This window comes from Python bivittatus, unplaced genomic scaffold (genome assembly GCF_059951505.1).
Source record: "Python bivittatus isolate LINGU-HERP-01145 unplaced genomic scaffold, Pbiv_v1 ctg000480_np1212, whole genome shotgun sequence".
NCBI lineage: Eukaryota > Metazoa > Chordata > Lepidosauria > Squamata > Pythonidae > Python > Python bivittatus.
The window spans coordinates 88,375,012-88,398,961 of NW_028277075.1; the positions used below are offsets into that span (position 1 = coordinate 88,375,012).

The window sequence follows — 23,950 nt, forward strand, 5'->3', positions numbered from 1 at the left end:
TTACATATAGAACCATGTATAGAATTAAGTAAAACCTCCTAGGAGCATTCTCTATACTTTCATTTTATTTATATATAAAAATAGTTTCCCATTCTTCATTAAATCTAAAATTCCAAGGCAGATAAAGAAGTATATCAGATATTTTTATTATGTGATTAATAATGTTCTAATGAGTGATATACTAATACAAACACTTTATTTTCTGACACCCTAATTTATATATAATTTTATTATTTTGAATATATAAACTATTATTTAGAAATGAGATGTCCCTTTCACTAATTTCATTTTGAAAAAATTGTTTCATGTGAATTAGAACATAAGACAAGATTTCAACCTTTTTCTAAATACTTCTATTTTTGTAGAAGTCAAAAGCTTGAACTGATTCACATTCTCATAAAATGACTGGTTCCCTTCCCATCATTTCCAAAACTGTTCTCTAACCTAAGGCAACACAGACAGCAAGGTCACATAAAATAGCTATGGGTATGATTTAACACAAGACACAGATTAAAACTGTAGTCATAGACCACAAGAGTATAACTATGACTTTTTATAATAGTAGTTTCTCCTGGCATGTTTTTAGTTGTAACACAGTTCCACCTGAAAATGGAACAAATAAGCTACATTGTTTTTTTATCTACAGATAAGCAAATACTTTAAACACCACAATTAAAATTCTAAATTTGGGGAGTTCTGTAAAGTGCCTATATATTCACGGAACAGCTGCATACAAAGAGTGATATAATCAGACAGGAGAGGGAGAAAATACTTAGCAATTCCACAAACTTTAATAAACCAAGTGTTTGAAATGAGGATAGTGTGGATATTGGGAAAATGATATATGGACATTTTTATTTATAGAATTACTGAATAGTTGCTTGACAACACCAAGATGGAGCATTAGACAGTATATGCTAACAAATACACCACTACAAATGTCACAAAACATTATGTAACATGTGCTTAAGATAGGGCTGTTAAGTAATACTTTAAATAAAAACAATATTTTTTTACTTTTGTCATGCTAGTTTCCTGAATTTGAGCTGCTTGATCATTCTCTTGATCACTGATGAAGCTATTTAGTTTCAGGAGTTATATAATGTCATTTGTGGGGATTCAGTGGTAGGATTAACTCTGAAGATTCAGTCCAAGTTTCCATCTTGCTATTTAAAATCTCATCAGCACAAAATTAGCAATAATTAACAAAGTACTTAAGAGCAGATTATTTGTTTGGTAAATTAAACTTGAAGCCCAAAAAGGTGTCTACTTAGGGTTTTAAAAGAAGCAAATTAAGTGGCTAGAAAAACAGAGGTAACAAAGAAAATGTTTGGTCTTTTGGAATCTGTTCAAGCCCCTATATTATTCTGTTCAAGGACCTGAATTCCAGGCTTAGTTACTTTTATTTTATATTGACTCATCCTCATATCTTTAGCCAGCTGACCATAACATAGGAGATCTGATAAAGACATAAGAGATTCCTCCTTTGATTTGATATAAAAGATTGAAATGAAATGGGTTTACACTTTAACTTATATTAGCAGTTATTGCTTGTCCATCTACAACTAGAATAGGTAATATTCTACACAATGCTTCTTAGCTCCATCATTTGAGCATATGAAAGAGGTTAGAAAGGAAAAAAGGCAGACCTCTTCTGTTATAGAGGTTAGGAGAATAAAGAAGAGAAAGTCTTGTGGAAGAGTGAAACTTGAATTAAAGTGGGGAAATGAAGTGTACCAGAGCACAGAATTTCACAGGTATAGGTAGTCCTTGCTTAACAACAATTCATTTAGTGACAGTTCAAAGTCACAATGCCTTGGAAAAGTGCTTTACAACCTGTACTCCACATGACCATCGCAAACCATCATACCACCCCCCATGGCCATGTGATCGCAATTGGCAACATTTTATATGACAGACGTAAAGTGAATCATTGAAGGCATTAAGCAAACCATGTGGTTGTTAAACAAATCAGGTGGTTGTTAAGCAAATTCCAACAAAAATAATCCACTGGGGAAGCTGGATTCACTTAATGACCATGTGATTTGCTTAATGACTGTGTGATTCACTTTACGATCATTGTACAAATGGTTGTAAAATCGGGTTTGGTCACGTGGTGACTCACTTAATGACCGCCCCACTTAATAACCAATTTTCCAGTCCCTACTGTGGTCATTAAGTGTGGACTACCTGTAACTTCAAGTCTCTTGATTTGCTTTCATTCCCCATACTTAATTATTAAGCAAAATCAAATAGCTACTGATCCACAGAGGATATCATTCAGTATTTTTTTCAGCTAAAACCACAGCTGGACTTATATATAGTCTAGTTTGAATGTTTTCTCTCTTATAACCTTGTGCCCTCCAGATGTTTTGGACAGCAACACCCATTAGCCATGCTGGCAATGGCTGATAGGATTTCCAGTTCAAAATATTTAAAAGATACTGGTTTGCTTAAACCTGCTTTAGCTAAATATATATGATAAAATAGTAGACAATATTCAATTTAACACACGTCTTTGTCCTGATGAAGAGTTCTCTAGAATGTTTGTATATTGCATTAATCTATTTTTAAACATATTTTATTGAATATTTTAAGAAAAATATATAGTGATCAGAAGAAACCTCACAGAACTGCAGAAACAGAATGATGATGATCTAACTTGAAATCTAGGATTTTTACCTTTGTGAAAGCTGAAGCACCATCTGCTTCTTAATTAAAATGCATCCTAGCAAAGTAGCACCATTGGAAGATTCCTAATTTAAATATGAGCGTATATTGGAAATAGAATAATCCAGAACATCTAATAAGCTGTTTATAGGGGGGGGGTGATTTTAAAATAGTTTTAAAATGCTTTTATTATGTGATTTTTAATATATATTAATTACTTATTTCTGTTGGTTCTAATACAGTCTGAACATTATAGACACCTTTATTTTCTGTAGCTAATTTCAAATGTTGGTATACTAATTTAAAGAAATTATAATGTAACACATCACATTACCTTGAAAGAATGCTGCTGAGTACATAATACAATTAATATATATTATATCACCTCTTGACAAGAAATTGACAGCTAAAATCCAGAATAGAAAACTAGCATTTAAGCATTTAAACTTCAGGCCCTTGGACAGAACATGGTAATCTTGTTTTTTTGCATTAGATTTCCTAGAGACAAAGGGATCAACTCTTTAAATAAATAAATAAATAAATAAATAAATAAAGCTCACTCTGAAGTAAAACGAATACAGTAAAGTGTTGTTTACACTACAGTTTAATTCAAGTACACAATATATTTACCTTACAGGCAATAGCAGAGATTAACTAATTTGAAAGCAATTGTTTCCATGGATAACTTTTAAACATTAGAATGTTAGTCCTTTAAAAAAAATAATAATGGGGTCTATCCAGAGATTCTGAAAAAGATGAATCTGATCTTTCCTCTCTTATTTCTTATCTCAGGTGATGCATAATGTCACATAACCATTTTGGTTGTATCTTCTTCCTTCTTAGTTTCTTTATGGCTAAGGGTTGTCCAGCACCTGGCCTCTGGTTCCCCTTATAGTCTTTGGACAACCAGTCAAAGACAGATTTAAAAACATATTCTTTTCCAACTACAGTGCAATGTAAGAAGCTATCCTGGGCAATACTGCAAACTTTTATCCTTAGCCATGCAAGTAACACAACAACTCTTAAAGTTCATGGCTTATTGGTTCTATTTAATTTAATTCTTCAATTAGCAATTTTGATACGGAATGATATTGCATGCTAAATCAGTTTTGTTGTTTTAGTGATTGCAAATTGATTGGATTTTATTTCTTTTCTTTTTATTACCTTGTTTTGGTTTCATAATTTTATTGTGTGAAGACTGACAGTTTGATTTTTCAATTGGCTTCTTCGTTACATTCTTCTGAAATGCCATTGTCATCGTCATCATCATCACCATTATCAGGCAAAAAACTCTGTGGCAACTTGCTTATCACTAATCTGACAAACAATATCCAAGCCTCCTTTGTCAAAGTCAAATTTCTGGGGAACTCTATTTTTTCCAAGTGTTTTGAGGCCACCACAAGGAAAAACTATATTTGAACATTTTATCTGGCCATCATAATCTCCTCTATTCACTGCAAAACTGCAAGTCACCTAGGTGAATCATTGGCCTTGATGCATAGAGATTCAAGGTTCACGAATTTTAGTTAATTTAGAAACACGATGCAGCAAACTGTGCCAAAGTCAAACTGCATGTGATGGCTCCTTTGCAATAAATCTTTTTATCCTAAGAAATTTGCTAATCACTAAAATGAAACTATGTGAATTACTTGATTCAGACATATAGCATTCTACAATAATGAAAACATGAAATTGAGAATTAAACCAAAATACAAGCAAGCCAGAAAGCTGGGGTATGGAAGGGGGAAGGGGATATTTAACAAAAGACGATGGGACAAACATTCCATCCATCTCACCTCATCAAGACACCTTTCATACTGCTCTCTCTGATTTTTATTTTCCATAGCCAGTGCGGAATTCTCTGCCTGAAAGACACACACACACACACAAACAAAAAATATATAAATTGATTAGTGGATATAGTGAAGAATATGACAATTCAATTAATACATTTACCCTATATACCTCTTCATGATCTAATGTAAACTTTGGATTTTTAAAAAGAACTCCAAATATGTGTTGTGGTTGTATTGAAATAACACAAATTCTGTTAACTTTATGAACTTACACACAAAATATATTGCAATTTAGGAAGAACTGGACAGATCTTTGCAATCTATTCTTGGCAAGTACAGAAAACAGCCTTTAGTAAAAACACTGCAGTGGATATTTGATATATCAATTTTCTTTTATTCAAGCCTTCTAAACCTAAGTGCTAGAAAACCATGAGTCAGGGGCATTCTCTTCCCTCTCCAAATCAGAAAGCTTAGTTTAATATTAACAGATTTACAGCTATAACAATAAAAAGGGATTTCCTTTTATCATTCAGACACTGCAGCACTGATGGCTAGTGCAGTCATATTTTCAAGGTTTTTTCCCCGTTATTGTAAAACTGGGTAAAGCAGCACACGCTTCTCTTACTATGTCTGCAATATTTTGTCCGGAATAACAGCTGAACAGGGTATAAGCTTTTTTCATTCAAACCAACCAACCAACCAACCTTCAAGGCTATAAGACTAATTAATCAGTACAAAATAGAGCTGTAAAAAACTTCAGTGGGGTGGTTTGATTCAGTAATAATGCCATGAAATCACTGCACCAAGGCAAATCCACAAAACCCAGGCAACCCTTTTCCAACAGATCTGCTTCTAAAAGACAGAAAACTCTTCTGGCTATTGGAAATGCCAGGTCAAGGCTGTGGGATGAAAACAACCAGTATCACCTCTTTGCCTTGATGAGAACTGTGTCGTTTCTGAAGCAGAAAAAACTTCACCGAAAGAAGCCCAAGTGTATCATACAGTATAAATCCCATTCTAGTCCATATAAGTGACATTTTAATAAAAATGTTGCAAAAAATAATGGTTCTGTTCAGGATTATTTATGCATTCAATACATTTATGTCCCACCTTTCCTCTAAGAGCCAAATGTGGCATACATATTGCAACTACGTCATTTCTCCACACAACAATTAGGTGAGGTAGGCTGGGTCACTCATTTCTCACCACAAAGTCCCTCAGGCGAATGTTCATGGCTGAAGCTGGAGTTGAAACTGGATTTTCCTGATGCTATTCCAACATATTAACCACTAACTGACATTGGGTTCAATTCTATCTCTCACCCACCCTGCCCTCCTTTAATTCTTTACCATTTTTCCACAAAGGTCCAAAGAAAACATGCCATAAAATGCTGGAATATGGAGCCCTCCAGTTCTGGACATTACATCTTATTCCCTCTTTTCATCTGCTTTCTATTCTTTCCTTCAACAACCATTAAGGCAGCATTTCTACATAGAGTTGTATGCAAAATTAGTATTCCTCGTCGAACTGTATATTTCCATGACTCCTTAAGTGACCAGAAGCTGCCACACCCTTTATATGGTAGAAAGTTAAACAATTCTCTGCAATTTTGAATGCATGCTATTTATGTCAAGTTGTTTATAAATTCAAAATAAAATTAAAAAAAAAAAACAGTGAATTTGGCAGGTAGAAAAGTTTGGACACTCTCCCAGTCAGTATCTTGTGACATTTCTTTTGGCAGAAATAATAGCTCCGAAACATTTCCTACAGTTAGCTTTCATTCTATCTATTTAGTTATTTCAGTGTTTCTAGTCTTGCTTTTGGAATTTTTTTCCCACTCTTCCTTTCAGAATTCTTCTAGTTCAGAAATATTCTTAGGTCTCTTTGCATACATTGCATGTCTGAGATGGGGTTTTCAATAATATTCAAGTCTGTGGACTATGAAGGCCATTACAAAACATTTATCTTCATTTTCTGGTTGAACTTAAGGAATGTTTCAGATCACTGTCTTGCTGAAATATCCAATCACTTTTCAGCTTCAACTTCATTACTAACATTGGGACCTTGGATACAAAATTTTCTTCCAAATCAGTCCTGATTCATTGAAATTTGACCATGGTTGTTTCAGCTTTCGCATTCAGATGTACATGTATACCTGCCCATCATGTTAATCCCATTTGAGGTAAACAACATTATAGAAAATAGTGACTGTTTAGAGTCAGCTGCATGACTCTAAATGGTATAAGCAATATCTTCAAACAAAATATATAGCTTAAAACTAAACCAGTAAAACCACATCTTCAACAATATACCACATTTAAAACAAAATAAATGAAGCAAAATCATAACAGTCCAATATCCTATCCATATTCACGTTCCATACTCACACCAATAATGTTATATTTTATCAATGGTGGGACACCTTACTCTACCATCCCTAATACTCTCTGGAATAATTAGGTTTTTAGAAGGTTCCTAGATGTTAGGAGTGAGGATATCCATCTTATATCTTGTAGGATAGTATTCCATAGGAAGGCTGCTCCTGAGAAAATGCTCACTTTTCATTACCCAGCAAGTACATGATCCTACTCAAAATGGCCCCACCCATTACTTCCAAGACTTTCAGCAGGCACTTTCTGCAGACATGGCTTGGTTGGGCAGATTTTATCTGGAGTAAGCAGTCTTGCAAATAACTCCCTCCAAGCCATATAACACCTTGATATGCACGCAGAAAACAACTGGCAGCCAATGCAATTACCACAATATTAGAGTTATGTGGCAATACCAGGTAGGCCTTGTTAGCACATGGATAGCTACATTCTTCACTAGAGGTGCAGTTTCTGGAAGGTTCTTGAGGAAAGACCCATCTAGAGCATATTATAGTAGTTAATCCATGACATGACAAGAGCACAAGTCACTGTTTCCAGCACTTTGTTCCAGAAAAATAATGAACGGCATAGCAACTGAAGCTGAGAAAAAGCCCTCCTTCCCACAGCTTTCATCATATACCCTTCATATTGCACTCATCAACAATTATAGGCATTCCATTATTCATACCTATGTAGTTATATACTTTCTCTAAATCTTCAAGCATGCAATAAGCTTTCTCACATTCATACATTTTTCAAAGTTCTGGAGAACAAAGATCTGGAACAAAGAACATGCACTGTGCCTGACAGAAGACACAGTTTACTTCCTAAATTTTGTTCATTGTATTTTTTGGTACTCTTTCAATCAAAATTCCGCCAGACACCTTTACAGACACACTTTACAAACTAATTATTTTATCTTTTTGCACTCACTCTAAATTTCCTTTTGTATAGGGGGACACTAATGGCATTCTTCCAAACTACAAGTATAGATGCAGTTTCACAGACATATTAAATAAGAAACAGAGCTACTGTGTAAGCAAACCACATCCATATTTTAACATGTCTCCAATTACACCATGTATATCTGTAAACTTACTGCTTTTCAACATTCTCACAGCATTTATGACTTTCTTTTCTTCAGACTCTTTAGACTTTTGTATTATGCATTTCAGTTTACTTCAAGATATCATACAAGTCTCTAAAACAATTCTTCTAGCCTTCTCTCACTTCAGATGCATCCCAAAATCATTGAATCACTGTTATTTTGAAGAGAGAGTCCTTTTTTAGCCGCCCCAACCCACTCCCTAAAGAGGTTTTTACAATTGTTCTGCATTTTCTCTGCTTCTTTTAACTAGGGATGTATATGGACCATTCCAAGTATAGAACAGCTGATTTTGGGAGCACCTCTGAACTGAAAGGTGCATGTTTGGTACAGTTATGGACTGAAAAATGAGTATTGCTGTTGTTGGTTGAGGAAGAGGAGGGGAGGGGAGGGGAGGGGAGGGGAGGGGAGGGGAGGAGAGGAGAGGAGAGGAGAGGAGAGGAGAGGAGAGGAGAGGAGAGGAGAGGAGAGGAGAGGAGAGGAGAGGAGAGGAGAGGAGAGGAGAGGAGAGGAGAGGAGAGACTGAGGTGGGACATGCTGTGCTGAGCCACTGGTGAGAGCTGCTTTGGGGAGGGGAGGGGAGGGGTGGAAAGCTGCTGGAAGTTTGGAAGTTGATGGGAGAACCAATCAGGCTTTTTGATTAATTCCTTTTCCATGTGTATGTTTTAATGGACTTATGTTTACATCATGTATTCAAAACAGACCTTTTTCTAAGCAGATACTCACTAAAGGATGACCATTCTCATTCATTCATGGGTCTCACAGTGGTCCAGTCATATTTTTTGCACTCCCTTGTCTCATTCATATCACCTAACAGAATAATGTTTTCTCTTAGTTTGCATTCATTTAGAAAGTTTTTGGGTCGGACCGGCAGCATGTCCCCCAGCAGCTAAGGAGGTGGATGTCCCCCTGGGGCTGTAGTCCTGAAAAACTATATACCAGGCTGGACCAATGGGAATGCTATCTCTACATCTCCCCATGAGGAGAGAGAGAAGAAGAGGAGAGAAAATGACTGTGTAAAAGGGAGTGGCTAGAGAGAAAGGTCAGAGAGTAAAGTTACACGAATGTGCAGAGCAGTTGTCGGTTCCTGGTCAGAGAGGGAGAAGAAAAGTCCATGAGTAGCTTCCCTGGAGGAAGGGAAATGAAGTCCCAGAGAGATTACATCTTCACCCAAGGACTAAGATGGGAAGGAGGGAATCAGCTAGCTACAGACAGCTTCTTCATGCAAGACCCAAGACAGGAAGGAGGGAGACAGCTGTCATTGGCGAAGGCTTGGTCTCTGTCGAAGCACTGGGCAGGAGACCCTGAGAGAGGTTCTTTCCCCAATGAAGAAAATGCAGATGGTTCAGCTGAGCAGATCTAAAAAAAGAGACAGCCATGCTGAGCACACTAGTTGTAAATCCAGTACATTCCTTTCTTTTTACTCTCTATTGATAAGTCCAGAAATGGGGGAGGGAGGGAGTGAAGGGGGAGGAAGTGAAGCAGTTAGCAAGAGAGCTAGAGGAGAATAGTCTCTGGGAGAGAGATTTAGGAGGAGACCTGACACCTGGTAAAGCCTTGATTGTGCTGTATGTATCTGTTATAAATACGTATTGTAAAAGCCTTGATTGTGCTGTATGTATCTGTTATAAATACGTATTGTAAATAGTTGCATTGTTTATAGTTTAAAAAAAGTGTAAAACCCTCTACACTGTCTTGTTTCTCTGGGTCCACTGCATCCTTGTAAACCAAAATATACTTCTAGTTCTAAAAGAACCCAGTCACATTGTGACAGCCCTCTTAAGGAGGGGGCACATCACAGCCTCCTTCAAGGCTGCTGCCACCCCCCCTCCAGCTGCAAAAAGAAGCCCAAAGAGGCAAGGATCCAGTTCACAGGTGTAGAGGCATCCTAGAAAGCACAATATATACTTCATTTGAAGTTACAGGCCCAAAAGAATCTGTTAAGTAGGCAAGGTGATGCCCTACTCATTACCAAAGACCCGTCCACAAGGAGCCAAATATGGATTGGGAAGGATGAAATACCCTTTTTAAGCTCATGTACCAACATGCACATGGATGCAAGCATAGATGATGAATAATGTACTATCAGTGAATCCAGGAAGAAACCAAGACTGGAATGAGGAACTTAATCCAATGCAAGTAATTTACTCACTCATTATATGGCTTTTGCTCGGTCATAAAAAAGAATAAGGACTCCTCACTTGAATCCATCTGGGAGCTACATGGAACCACTCAGTCAGCAAAGCTACCAAGTGACAAGTACACAACTGCTTTTCTTGGTACTGTCAGCTGCATCTCATATTTCTTTAGGGGATGGCTTAAAGGCAAAGAGTCAATGTATCATATGGTTTTGTTATTCAAACATAAACACAAGTCATTGCACAAATATTCTCTTTTCCATTAATAACAAGTGAAGAAATTAATTATTGCACGGCTGAAGAATGCAGGGTAGCTTGTTTTCTCTTAAACATTAAATATTCGTGATCTGCCCCACAAAAACAAATGTAACTATTAATCAATTATGTATGGCAATAGAAACTTTCTACAGAACTATTTAAATAAAACTTTAAATGCGTTAATAGATACCCACAAATGTCTGTATGTGTGTGAATGATAGAGGTAGAGATATACATTGCCTTAATTCATTTCTGTTGGGAGATGTCTGCTTCATTATCAATGTGTATCAAAACAGACTGTACACTAGGACCAATTTAAAGTTTCAAAAAGTCTGAGCAAAGGCAAGTCTAAAATATCCATTCTCCCTGGAGGCATAGATCAAATTAAGGAAATGTTCAAGCAAAAATTAAACCTGGCTTAGAAATCCAGGTATGATACCAGAACCTTTGCTCATCACCTTACCATCACATAACTCTGAATAATCCATAATAGCCCACAATTAAAAGCAATGCAGCTTAAATTGCATGCTTCTTTTTTAGCACTCTTAAAATTTACGGAAATCAAATGATTTATTTATTTATTTATTTATTTATTTATTTATTTATTTGATGGGAGGAAAAATTTGGGTGGTTAAAAAGGTAAGCAGTATTCTACAGAAAGACATACAGCTAAGGGAACCCAAAGTACCATTGCCACTCTAAGATATCTCGGAAGCACTGCCTCTTCCCCTACAGGCACGCTGGTGTTCATTCATTCTTGAAAGAAGCTTACTGTCCTCACTCACATATACATTACTGTTGGGATGATACCTAAAGCCTTAGAAGGGAAAGAACGATGTGTTATGCCTGAAATAAACTTAATCGATGCAAAAACATAATATTCCTAGGGATGTATCAAAATGTACCCCGAGATGGCTAAGCGACGAAGCAGTCCCTGGACTCCTATGCAGTTTAATCAGACCGATGTAAACCCTACAGCCAAAAGGAAAGAGTGTTATTTTCACCAAGCTGCTATGGGAAAATAAGTTGGTCAATATATACAGAAATAATAAAAATTAAATTCGTAAGATAAAAGTTATGCAAGTAATGGATTCTAGGGAATCAATATTAATTTAAATGGGATGAAGCAAAAAGTGGAATCCAAGCCAAAAGTAGGGTAGGACACCACCCTGTTTCTGTTCAGGTGGACCTTATTTCCACACTGCATCTTTCTGGGTTTATTTGCTTATAAATCAAATTTATAGGCTGCCCAACTCATAACAAATCTACTTTCAGCCCCATCAGGCAGATCAGACAAGGAAATCAACTCCACAGGAAGGCTAAAACTAAAATCTTGCAAGTTTGATTGTGCTGTGCCTCCCCTCTTCTTATGCCTGTGCAAATTAGGGAGGTGTCTGAGTCTCGTCCACATATTTTCAGTGTGTTGTGGACTTCAGACAAGTTTCACCCCTCATTGCTTTGGTAGTGGATCTTGCATATCTCCGTCAAGGTCATCTTCCTTACTCTCTACATAAACAATACAAACAAAAGCAATAAAGAAAATGATAACCTAAATATACCAATATATTACTAAAATTCCCACCACACGCACCCTTCCTAATCTAGCACCTATGGAAAAAGCCAGGACTTATAGACCTGTTTAAAGTCTTCCAGTGACATGGAGATCTAAGCAGCTCCCTATTTGATCTTCTCTTCCTCCTTTAAAATACTTTAGTTGGAGCGAAACTGGGTGAGCCTTTTTTACAGATGTTTTGCTTTTCTTTTTTTTTTAAACTTTGCTAAGGGTCTGTTTGTACTTCTTCAAAAGAAGAGTTAATTTTGCCTTATAAAATGAAGGCAAAAAAACCTGAGGAAAAGATTCCCAGCCCCTCTCCTATAGAAGAATTAATCTTGACGGTGAAATTAAACTGTTTCTGCTGCTGCGATTCTTGGAACTGAAGTGGAAATGCCTCCTGTGTCTTCAGGCTTAATTCGATCTGGGACTTTTTTCCAGGATGAATCAACCCTCCAGGAGATGGATAAATTGCAGACAACGTGTATTCTTATGGAGGCTAATCATGGTAAACTATTTTCTGAGATGGCTAATGTTTGTAAAGATGTTGGCTTACTGGATAAAAAATATTACTACTCTGGATGGCAACATGAAGTTATTATGAGAAGAAATGAAAACTATGAAAACGCAAATTAATAAGTTCCAAAAGGAGCTGGAAAATGTGAAGACAGTAATTGCTCATTCTCATGAACCTAGGCTCAAGGCAGCTGAATTTACAATTGAAAAGCAAGTAAAGAACATAGATCTGCATGATAAAGTTTTGATTAAACTACAAGGAGAGCTGACCTGCAGAAACCTAAAGAAAAGGGATCTTCCTACAGATACAGAAAGTACAGAAACTTTGCCTGATTTTCTGGAAAAATACATGCAAGAGATACTTTCATTGCCTTCAGGAGTAGATTTGGAAATATAGGATGTTATCAAGTTAAATCATGTCTGAGGATCCCCAAGGGTGCCCCTCACATTATTGTCAAATTTCGCAGGGTTGCTGTTCATGATATGGTTTTGAGGAAAGGACATGAGATCCATTCATTGAGATACAGGTAGTCCTCGACTTACGAGAATTGGAACCAGAATTGTTGTCACTAAGTGATGTGATCATAAAGCGCAACTGCATCTCTTAGCAACAGCAATCCCTGCAGTCCCGGTTGCTGTTGTTAACTGAATCCCATGGCTTCCCATAACAAAAGTCAATGGAGAAGCCAGCAGGAAGTTGCAAGTTCCAGGCTGGCAGACAGGTAAGTGGCTGCTGCCTGGTGGAGGATGGAGTGAGGCGGTGCAGGGGAGGGTTGGGGAGGGTGTGCAAGGGTGTGCAAGAGGTGCTTGGTGGGTTGGGTAGACTATGCTGGGGTGTGGCACAGATCGGGGAGGGTGCACGGGGATGTGGCGTGGGTCAGGGAGGTGCACAGGGACGCGTGAGTGGCGGGCATGGCATGAGCACAGGGGGGCTTGGGGAGGGTGCACAGGTGGGGGAGACTTACCCCAGTGACTTATAATCTTCCGTGCCAGCTTCCCTTTGACTTTTTGGAGCAGCTGGCATGGAAGGTTGTAAATGGTGATCATATGATCACAGGTTGCTTGGATGGCCACAACTTTGAGGACTAGTCATAAGTCTCCTTTTTCAGCACCATCATAAGTTCAAACAGTTGAATGAATGGTCATAACTAGAGGACTACCTGTATAAGGAATACAGATTGCAAGTATTCAGTGATATTCCTTAGACTGGGATCTTTTTGATGAAGGAATTCCCTTTGGCTCAGGTTTTGGTTAAAGAGAAATCTATTAAATACCTTTTTCTTATTCCCTACTCTTTTTTGTCAGTCCAACTCTGATAAGATCAAGCATTTTATGGATCCTGATGCTGCACTGGCATTTCTGACTGTGCAATGGCAATGACTGATTGTTGCCATTCTGGAAGGCTTACATTGTTGTGGGAAGAATTCTTGCCTTTATCTTGCCAGCACTGCTGTCTGTTGAGTCTAGGTGCAAATGTGCCAATGTTACCTTTAACTTTGTTTCCTGTTTCTTCAACAACAGGGCAAGGGAAAGATGACAGGGGGGTTGAGGTAGTGAATTAGGTCTCTACAGAAGTCAGTTTATTTCTTGTTTATTGCCATTGGCTTAATTTTTTTTGGTGGGGGTAAGTATATTCTATATTGCTTGTGTTCAGTTATAGCTTTTTTAGTCACTGGTAGTATTAATCTCTTAATAATTTTCTGTGCTCATATATTATTTATACACTTATTGGTAATTTAAATATTCAATGTTTTTGAAGGAGGTTTGTTTGTTATGGATCCTATATGTAAATATATTATATCTGATCCTTTTATATGCTTAGGTTAAGGATACTACGTTGGAATGTGAAAGAGATGCAAAATATTATTAAATGTAATATATATATTTAAAGTAATAACTAAGCATAAAGCTAATGTTATATTACTACAAGAATATATCAGAGATGATGATTTTTTTTTTTTGTCTGAAATTGGATGGTCAGGTTTTTCATATATTAGTGGAAACAGTACGTAGCTGGAGTTTTGTGGTTAGTAAGAAAAGAGGTTAATGTAATAGTGACACAAGAATATATTGATCCACATGGGCATTTTATTATTATTAATTTGAGGATACAGGTAGTCCTTGTTTAGCAACTGCCTTGGACAGCGACTGTTCACAGTTATGTTGGTGATGAAAAAATAACTTTGAGACCAATGCCCATATTTACGACCTTCACAGCATCTCTCTCTCTCTGTCACGTGTTTGCCATTACAGTCAGTTAGTATGCATTGTCCGGTGTCTGACCCAATTTTTTAGTATTTTTCCCTTCTTGAAGAGTGGAGAGATTGCTTAAACAAGCGATCTCTTCCTGAGCTGCTTTTCTCCACTGCACAGGGCTTCCCTAAAAAGTGCTAACTGCAAGTTAACAAGCTCAGCTATGTGACCTTATTTAGTTGATTAGGACTTTTGCAGCTGTTGCATGCAATTGACAAGACCCTAATCAGTGCCACAGTAAAGGCTTTTGTTTGCCACCTATGCAGCTTAAGGCTTGGAGCCCCCAGTGTGCTAGGCAAACAACCAGCGCCAGTGCATTCCTTTCAATGTATATTCCCCATTGTGTGCCTGTTTACTCTCTTGTAATCCCTTCCTCTCCATGAATGTGAATACAAACATTAATGCTCTTCTTGCTAATGATCCCAGTGCTGAGGTGAGCATTCCAAAGGGCGGGAAGTAGTTCTAAGTTTTGCCCTTTTACCTGGCTTCGTGAATCAAGTTCTGGAAATCTTCCCTGCCATTTGGCATCCTTCTGATACTGTAAAACAAAGGAAAGCTGAAGTAAAATTGTAAGCACAATCTCATTCATGTGATTTTTCACTTAGCAACCACTTTGCTTAATGACCAAGTTGCAAGTCCCAGTTGCAGTCTCTAAACAGGGACTACCTGTATTAGAATTTGATATAGCTCTTGTTAATTTTTATGGGCCTATAAAAATGTTCCTGAATTATTTCATAGATGCACAGCAAGAATACATGAATTAGTATTTGACTATCTAACTTTAGGGAGTGATTTAAATCTTTTCATGGATGTAGAAATGGAGAGGAATATTCCTCCTAAAAAGTATAGTTATAATCAAAACTGGAAAGTATTCCAGGCTATAGCAAAAGTTTCAGTTGACAGATATATGGCATTCATTTCATACCCTTGCTAAGAATTATACATTTACTTCTTATGATCATAGAATGTGCTGCAGATTATTATTTTTTTTAATTTTATCTTCTTAATTGAACATGTCTTAGACTCATCTATTCATCCTATTGTTTATCAGACGGTGCTCCTACTACCTTAACCCTTCAGTTTACACATTTTAAGCCAGCCTAAGGAAGGTGGGTGAGTCAGTTTGGTGTAGTGATTAAGGCATCAGGTTAGAAAGCAAGAGACTGTGAGTTCTAGTCTCATCATAGACACAAAGCCAGCTGGGTGACCTTGGGCTGCTCACCCTCTCTCAGCCCTAGGAAGAAGGCAAGGGCAAACCAATTCTGAAATCTTGCCAAGAAAACTACAGGGACTTGTCCAGGCAGTTGCCAGGAGCCAACACTGACTTGAAGGCACACACACACACACAAAGGGAAGGTGGTAGTTTAATACTTCTTTGTCACAAGAGGAAGGCTTTTTAAGTTATATTAGGAGTGTACTAGAGTCCCCAAAGAATGTATTTGAAATGATGGATATCAGATTTTCTATGCCGAAAGTGTAAAAAATGTGAGGATTCACTGACTCATATGATATGGTCATATGATCATTTAGTATCTTTTTGGGATAATATATTAATGTATATAAGCAGATTTATGGCAAAATCTTTAAATGTTAAAGATGTTAATGTAATGTTGAACTATATACCAAAGTTTTGGAATCTAGTTGCTTATCAGGAATTATGATTGTATCAAGCATGGGAAGTGGCTAAAAGAATCATACTGAGAAATTGGAAATGTGATATTATGTCAAGGAATGTTTGTCAGAAATGTGTGATCTATCTGTTTTGGAAAAGGCAATATTCTCTACTAATCAAAGGAGGCAGCAATATGTGCTATTATGGCAGAGATGTGATATTTTGAACTGATTAAAAAAAAAACACTTTTATAGGATGACAGGGTTGAGGTGGCTCAAACCTTTCGGGGGATACTATTTCATAAGGCAGGCACCATGACAGAGAAGTAATACTGCCTAGGTCCTATCAGATGACATTGCTTTAAAATGGGACCCAGAGTATTATGGACTGTGATTGTTGCTTTTATCTGTTCATCACCCAAAGTGATGAGATCGGTGGCCATATATATATGGGGGGGGGGGGGGAGAGAGAGAATTTATTTATTGTATTTATATAGACATGTTATAAGGTTCAGGGTTGTGATAGTTAAAGTATTCAAATTCTGCCTGAAAACAAGAAATATTTTGGGCAATTCTTCATTATTATGAGTACCACTATGCTCTTAAGAATATCCCCAAAATAACAACAATCACAAAGGTGCTGCTAACAACAACAAAAAATAATTAATCAATGACAGGAAAAAAAGAGTCTGACCATCTTTGATCAAACACATCCCAAGACTGATTTTAACATGTAAATCAGTGTTTTATAGCATTTTCTATAAATATTTCTTCCTAGTTAAAGACAAAAAAAGAAAAAAGAATCCAAAACAGAGACTAAACTATTTTTATTCAGGGATTTTTGAGGAAACTAAACTTGCAGTTCTATACTCACTGAGAAGGGGATAAATCTCAATAGACTCAGTGGGATTTTTAGTAGATATGTTCAGGATTGTAAAACAGTAATGGAAAGACAAAATGGCAATATTAAGGCTGGGGCATATGGTTTGTGTGGCTGCTTGATAATCTGCACAAGTCTGGAGAAAGGTGAAATGATTCAAAGAGAGGTGCTTCATATGTACCTCCAAACCTGGCAAAGCATGGCCTTTAAACATTTACACACTCCTAATAAAAAACTATTTTCATTTTTGATCAGTGTGGTCCTCCTATCATAATGTCAGCATTTGGCTAGGCAGGGGTTTTTAAAAACTACCTCTATAGAATGATATGCAGTGTAGAATAATCAAAGTTTGAAAACAGTACATATATAGAAAGTGGGTATTTAAAACAAACATTTGCTGCTCTCAACTAAAACACTGTTTTAAGACTTCCAGAGGGGTGAACAACTCTGTGTTATGAGATCTAAATTTTATTGTTATAAATTTCAAGTTGTTTTATTTAGATTTTAGCAGACATAGACATTCTTTTAGCATTTCCTTTCCCAGTTTTAAAATCGGCTCTGAGAAAGACAGAGAGAACACAGATTCTGAATATATAACATGTGATGCTTTGAAGTACAAATGAAGGGACTTTAATATTGAGATTTCTACATATATTATGCACAATTTTATAAAGTAAAATTGATGCATCTAAATTTTAAGTCTGAAAATTGATTTGAAATTGCTCAGCTAGGGGCTCATCTGCATTCTGCTACCGCAGTAATTTAGGTCTGATAGTTTGGCTGATTCTTCCTGATCAGCAAGCTGTTTGCATATTATTTTTCCCTCAATCTGATATGTTCCTTAAACACACAATTAAGAAATAAGAAAATGAGAGTCTTACAGCTAATAATGCATATGTTTGCTTATAGGAAATGTACAAGCAGTCTTATCCTAGGGGCTTTAAATAACCACCAAATTGATTTTATGCAGTCTATGCAAGTTTCAGACCTATATTCCCTGTTGATTGTAGAGCAAATCATAAGCATTTATTTGACATTTTGTAACAGGAAATGAAATGGGAAAGCAATGCTTCAATGGCTTCATTTAAGACCCTTTTGCATCCCCTAAGGATGATAAAGCAACCGTTAGAATACATTAACTCACCCACAATGTAACAGAGCATTTCTCCTATCAGAAAAGACAGAAGAGGTAAAATGGTATATTTTTTTTAATTTGCACCTTAATCTAAATAATCAGCTGTTCTTAATGTTCATGTTTACCATAGTGTCTCTGTTATGAAATCATGAGTCTCTTAGATGTGGAATATTTATGATTTGTTTTAATAGCTAGCCTATCAATGTTCCTGGTAAACAAAATAGATACTTTTCTTTTATCCTATTATGTAAGATTGTCCATGCCAATATTCTAAAAACCACTTGTTGATGAAGTAAAATGTACATAGCTGAATTGGCCAAGGAATATATATTTTAGACAAGACTGAGTGGATTGACCATCCTCATCTTCTATCATGCAAGTACAGGTAGTCCTCAGGTTACAACAGCAATTGGGACAGGGAACAAAATTGCTAAGCAATGTGGTCTTAAAGTGTGATGTCACATGACTGCATCACTTAGCAACAGCAATTCCAGCAGTCCCAGTTGCCACTGTTAAACGAGAATTGCGCGGGACCTCATGTGTTTGTGACTTCCTATTTCCTGCTGGCTTCCTCATTGACTTTGCTTATGGGAAGCCAGCAGGGAACGTTGGAAATCACAATCAATGACTGTAGGAATGCTGTAATGGCCAGAACTCCAAGGACCCGATATAAGTCCCCCTCGTTCAGCACTGTCGTAACTTTGAACAGTCGCTAAACGAATGGTCATAACCTGAGGACTACCTGAATAGCAAAAGGACTTTCAGTACATTACCATAGGCACCATGATATGAAATATTTGACAAAATAGGTTTGTACAATGATGTAGAGCGAGCAAATATTTGAAATTCCTTTGTAGCAACACTTGTCTCAGTGAACTGGACTGGACTTCCTTTGTTGTGTCACCATTGGCCTTTTATGCTAGGGATAATTACACAGAAATGGAAAGTACTTTTCTTTGGGACATAAAAATTCCACTTACCTAGCACTGTGAATAGTTCAATTCTTGTGCCAAAGCTACAGAAAGGTATAGAAACCAGTCTGTATTATTCCCAGTAGTAATATATTACATAAGAACAAGTCTACTAGTATGTATTGAAATATTAGAAATAATTTGACGTATGACCAAAACTATGTCATTCTTCATTGTATTGTAATAACTCAGATTTTGACTGCAGTTAAGTGTCACTATGATCCTCCTGGATTCATAATTTCTTTCAATAGTTTGTCAGAAGAAAGATATTCATTGGTTTGCTTTTGCCTCTGTTTATACAGCAGGGGGTAGGTATCAAAACAAGGTCTTCCTGGATATCTTATCCAAATGTTAACCTTGATGATTTTCTCCTTAAATTTCAAGTCATGTCAACTCAAATTCAAGGAAAGCTTATAATGAAATTCTGAATCTGAGCAATTTGTAGAAATAACATTGTTCAGTAGGAATTGAAATAATGTGTTGTATTCAAAAGTGTGTTTGGCCTATTTTCTTTCACACGTGGAATTATTCTTCATATTTCAGTACACAAACGTGGACATATTTTCCATAAATCTTATTACAGTCAAGAATAGAGACACTGTAGTCTTGCTTAAGAGTTTGACACAGTATTATTTACCTCTGAGAGACTTTTTAAATCTAACTTGAATATAGTTATGCTTTTATTAGATTTAGACATGCGTTTAATTTACAGTATATACTGTTTTTCTATATTATATTGTTTCTAGATTATTAATTTGCATTTCTTACTTTGAATAAAATGTATTTACATCTTTTCTCCCCATGCTACGGAACTGCATTTTGTGATTACTTTAAGAGAATATTCTGGGTTCTTTGGGTTATAAACATAAAGTCTGACTATAGAATAAGAACCAATTAAATCAGTAAAATTTACTTGTGAGTAAACAAGCTTTGTTTATACTGCTTACTGATCATGTATTCCAAACAACTAAATAACAGCATTCTTTTCACTTTTGACTTGGCCTTTCACCAAATGAATCACTAAGAAAAGAATAAAGGAAACATTATGTGTAATAATAACATATTGTTATACATTGTGTTAACACAATCATAAAAATAATGCAGTTGTTCGCTACCTTCTTTATGTCAGTTTGGATCTCTGAAAATCTTCATGACAACCATCCACTCCCTAAAGTCTTTTCCCACTTTGTTCTATAGACCTAGATCATTCAGCCCTATTTAACATCTCTTACACTGTACATGGAGGGGGAAAAAGAAATAATCATTGATAAATTACAGTGCTTTTCATCACCATTCCTCTTTCCCTGACATAACATATGGTGGGATATGTGTTCATAAATCAAAGGCCAGGAAAGATAGAAAATTGCTGACCAGGTTTAGTGGCTTCTCGTTTTGACTTCCACTGTGCTCTTAATGAAGGAAGAATTCACAGGTGTTTGTAGCATCACAACTAATGCTTCAAAGCGAACTATTTTCTCCTGAAGCCATTACTTTCAGCTATGGAACTAAGTCAGCCCAATACAATTTTCCGTTAAATGAGTGAATCATTCAGGCAACAATTAAGATAGCTGAAGATTTGACTGATGTACTTTCAATGGCTGGAATCTCTGAAACAGAGGTAAAAAAGATTTCTCTTATAGAGAAGAGACTCCTCAAAATAAACATTTAAAATAGGATGGAGGGTTCCTTTAGGAATTGCACCTTTTAAATAAACGTTTCATTATTTTAATTGTATCTTTCTATATATAATCAATTAGAGAAGCTCAAATTACTTGGAATGAAAGAGATTGCTGCTTAAATAGAGATAGTAACAAATGAGATACCTAAGATGTTTTATACATATCTTACCCTGCATCTATTCAATTTGTGATAGGCACTACGATTATTTCAGTCGAGGCCACTGGTCTGGTTTGGCTTATGTATATGTAGACACAAATAAGTACAGGGAATCTTTGACATTCCAGATGATGTATAACTATAATCCCCAATGATGAAGAATGCTGGAATAACACTTCAACAACACATGAATGACCTCAGAATCTGCATCCCTGCCTTTAGTGGTCTAACTCATATAGGGTTATGTGGCAACCAACCATGATGAGTAATTCAAAGTCAGAATGTTGGTTTATTTGGGGTAGATAAGTTAATTTCCTGAGTTTGATAACACATTGTCATTCATAAATGTGTAAGTGAGACAGGTCTGTGGAAGGATACATGTGGAGACTAGAGAAAATTAAGACTTCTTAGATGTCACTGTTCTTCCAGCGAATAAGTGTCATGATAAAAGTACTTACGAGGTAGTTCACATAATCAAAAGAATCAGAACAATGGGATATTTACTTTAATCTTTCACTATATTAATTAGTTTTTATTTGATTTTACTCCTTCTTACATACTAGGATGAATAAAACTTATTATTGGTAGAAATTATTGTTTATTTTGAATAACTGCCACGGGGAGAAAGGAGTGTTATACAAAAGAAATGTATCTCCAGGAGAGGTGAGGAGCATTTAAGTGATATTTTAATGTTTTTCATGATAATATGTATAATTACAATATAATTACAATATAATTGGCACATAATTACAATATAATTTGGCAGTCACTATAATTAGTTAGTTACATGTTATTTCTATTATTTTTCTGCTGAAAAGCTACCAAATTTGTAAGACTTAAAACAAAAAACATTAAAACCCAGTAAAACAACCTTAAAACCCTACATAATACACCATATGTAATTTGAATGGCCAATTGAAAAAGATAGCTTTTTTCCCAAAATAAGGTATTCTTTTATTTTACAATGAAAAGTAGGCCTTCTGCAAGTGGTAATATTTTCAGATCACGTTACAGATGTTCAGACCAAAGTACAGAGAGGTTTGGATAGCAAGGGCCAAAGCCATTTAGCGTTGTAAAGTTCAAAACCTTGAAATGAGCTCAGAAAAGAACTGGCAACTAGTCCAGATAATTCAGTGCTTTTTGTATAGATCAGTGTTTCCCAAACTTAGTAACTTTAAGATGTGTGGACTTCAACTCCCAGAATGCTGGCTGGGGAATTCTGGGAGTTGAAGTCCACACATCTTAAAGTTGCCAAGTTTGAGAAACTCTGGTATAGATGATTTTAATATGTGCATGGGTTAACAACATGAGCCGCATTTTCCAGCTAGAACACTTTGCAATGTACTGATAGTATGTAATGGAAACATGGATAATTGTTGCCAACCCTGAAGTTTTCATAAACTTTATCAACACAGAGAGAGGAAAATCTCTCAGTTTCTCCTGTGATCAAAGGGAAGCATGCAGAAAGCAATTTTGCTTTGCATACCAATAGCCATAGAGCAATAATATATGCAACAGAAATGGTGTGAGAAATAAGGTGGGGTGCAGGATATTAAATATTAGTTCAGCATCAAAGAACAAGGAAATTAGGGTTTAAAGGTCTTGTGTCAAGTTCAACTTCAACTAGAAACAGAAAAATCTTTGAAGGTATCACTGATAAAGGTCAAGGTGAATATAGTTATGGCAGTGAACTTTAAAAACACTGGCAAAATTCTATAACAGCAGTTATCAGGTACATTTTCTTGTTATTCATACTAACCTATTACTTTAGTATAGCTAGGATCATTATTTTACAAGCACTTGTTTAGCATGTCCCATCCATACCTTAAAGTTGTTCAAATACATCAAATGAGTTCACTATACTTTTATTGTTTTTCACTTGAAACATCTGTGCCCTGAGATATAGCTGCCAGCAGTTATTGTATGAATGGACAATTTGCACAACTGAAACTTTCATTTCCCTCCTTCCTTTTGAATCCCCCCTCCCCCTAGAAAACTTTATCACGTACTACCATAACGTACAGTATATGTCATGTTGTATCGACCTGTCTTGTATATCATATGGGAGATGAGAAATGCTTGTAAGCTGTTATAAAACCTCGTTTCCCATTAAGACTCATACCCATATTCACATAGAGAAGCTTTTGTAGCATGGACTGAAGGTAACATGGTAACAAGTAAGAGAAAAATTAGAAAGGCAAATGGTCTGTTCAGTAAATACAATCAACCCAATATTTTCAACTAGAGTACTACAAATTTTAAGGAATAGCAGTCTGGATTTGTTGGTTTTCTTGAAAATCTTTGAGCCTTGCACAGGCCTTATTGGTGGTAATTCATTAAAAGAGATTCAGAGTCTTAGGCTTATACTTCTTTTAAGTCTTAATAAAAACGTGAACTTTGATTTCCACTGTCTGGATTGATGCATAAGTGATGAAGCGCCTATTTACTATTTTTTATTTCTACCACCCACTCACTTTTGTTGGAGCTGTTTCCTATCTTTATCACAGCTGTTTTTAGACATCATAATTCAGCCCAACGTGCCTTCAGGCTGGGATTTCAATAGTGAGAAAGTAGCCAGAGTTTCACTCAGCAAGTAAGAAGATACAGTGGTACCTCGGGTCACGAACGCTTCTGTTCACGACCAATTCGGGTCATGAACAGCACGTTCGCAAAATTTTGCTTCCGTTCGCGAACTCCGCATCAGGTGACGAACAGGATTCGCAGCCATTTTCCCTGCCGTGACACGTGGTCGTGGCTTCCTGTAGGGAGGGGGACTCTCCCTCCAAACAATAACCGCCTCCCCACCCGCCTTCCTGTCCTCCACGCCTCAAGCAAGGTTAGCATTCTCTCTCTTCATAGT

At 36.5% G+C, this 23,950-nt stretch overlaps 1 protein-coding gene across 5 annotated transcripts in view; it reads right to left on the reverse strand.

The window, feature by feature from the left end:
• NCKAP5 (NCK associated protein 5) overlaps positions 1 to 23,950 on the reverse strand; it is a 680,918-nt gene that overhangs the window by 175,558 nt on the left and 481,410 nt on the right. For all 5 annotated transcript variants that reach the window (XR_015797191.1, XM_088146486.1, XM_088146485.1 and 2 more), the window contains one exon: positions 4,467 to 4,535. Coding sequence is in view for 4 of the 5 variants with exons in the window: in XM_088146486.1 (XP_088002612.1) it covers positions 4,467 to 4,535 (69 nt within the window). In the remaining variant the exon portion in view is untranslated. The remainder of the gene's footprint in view (positions 1 to 4,466; positions 4,536 to 23,950) is intronic.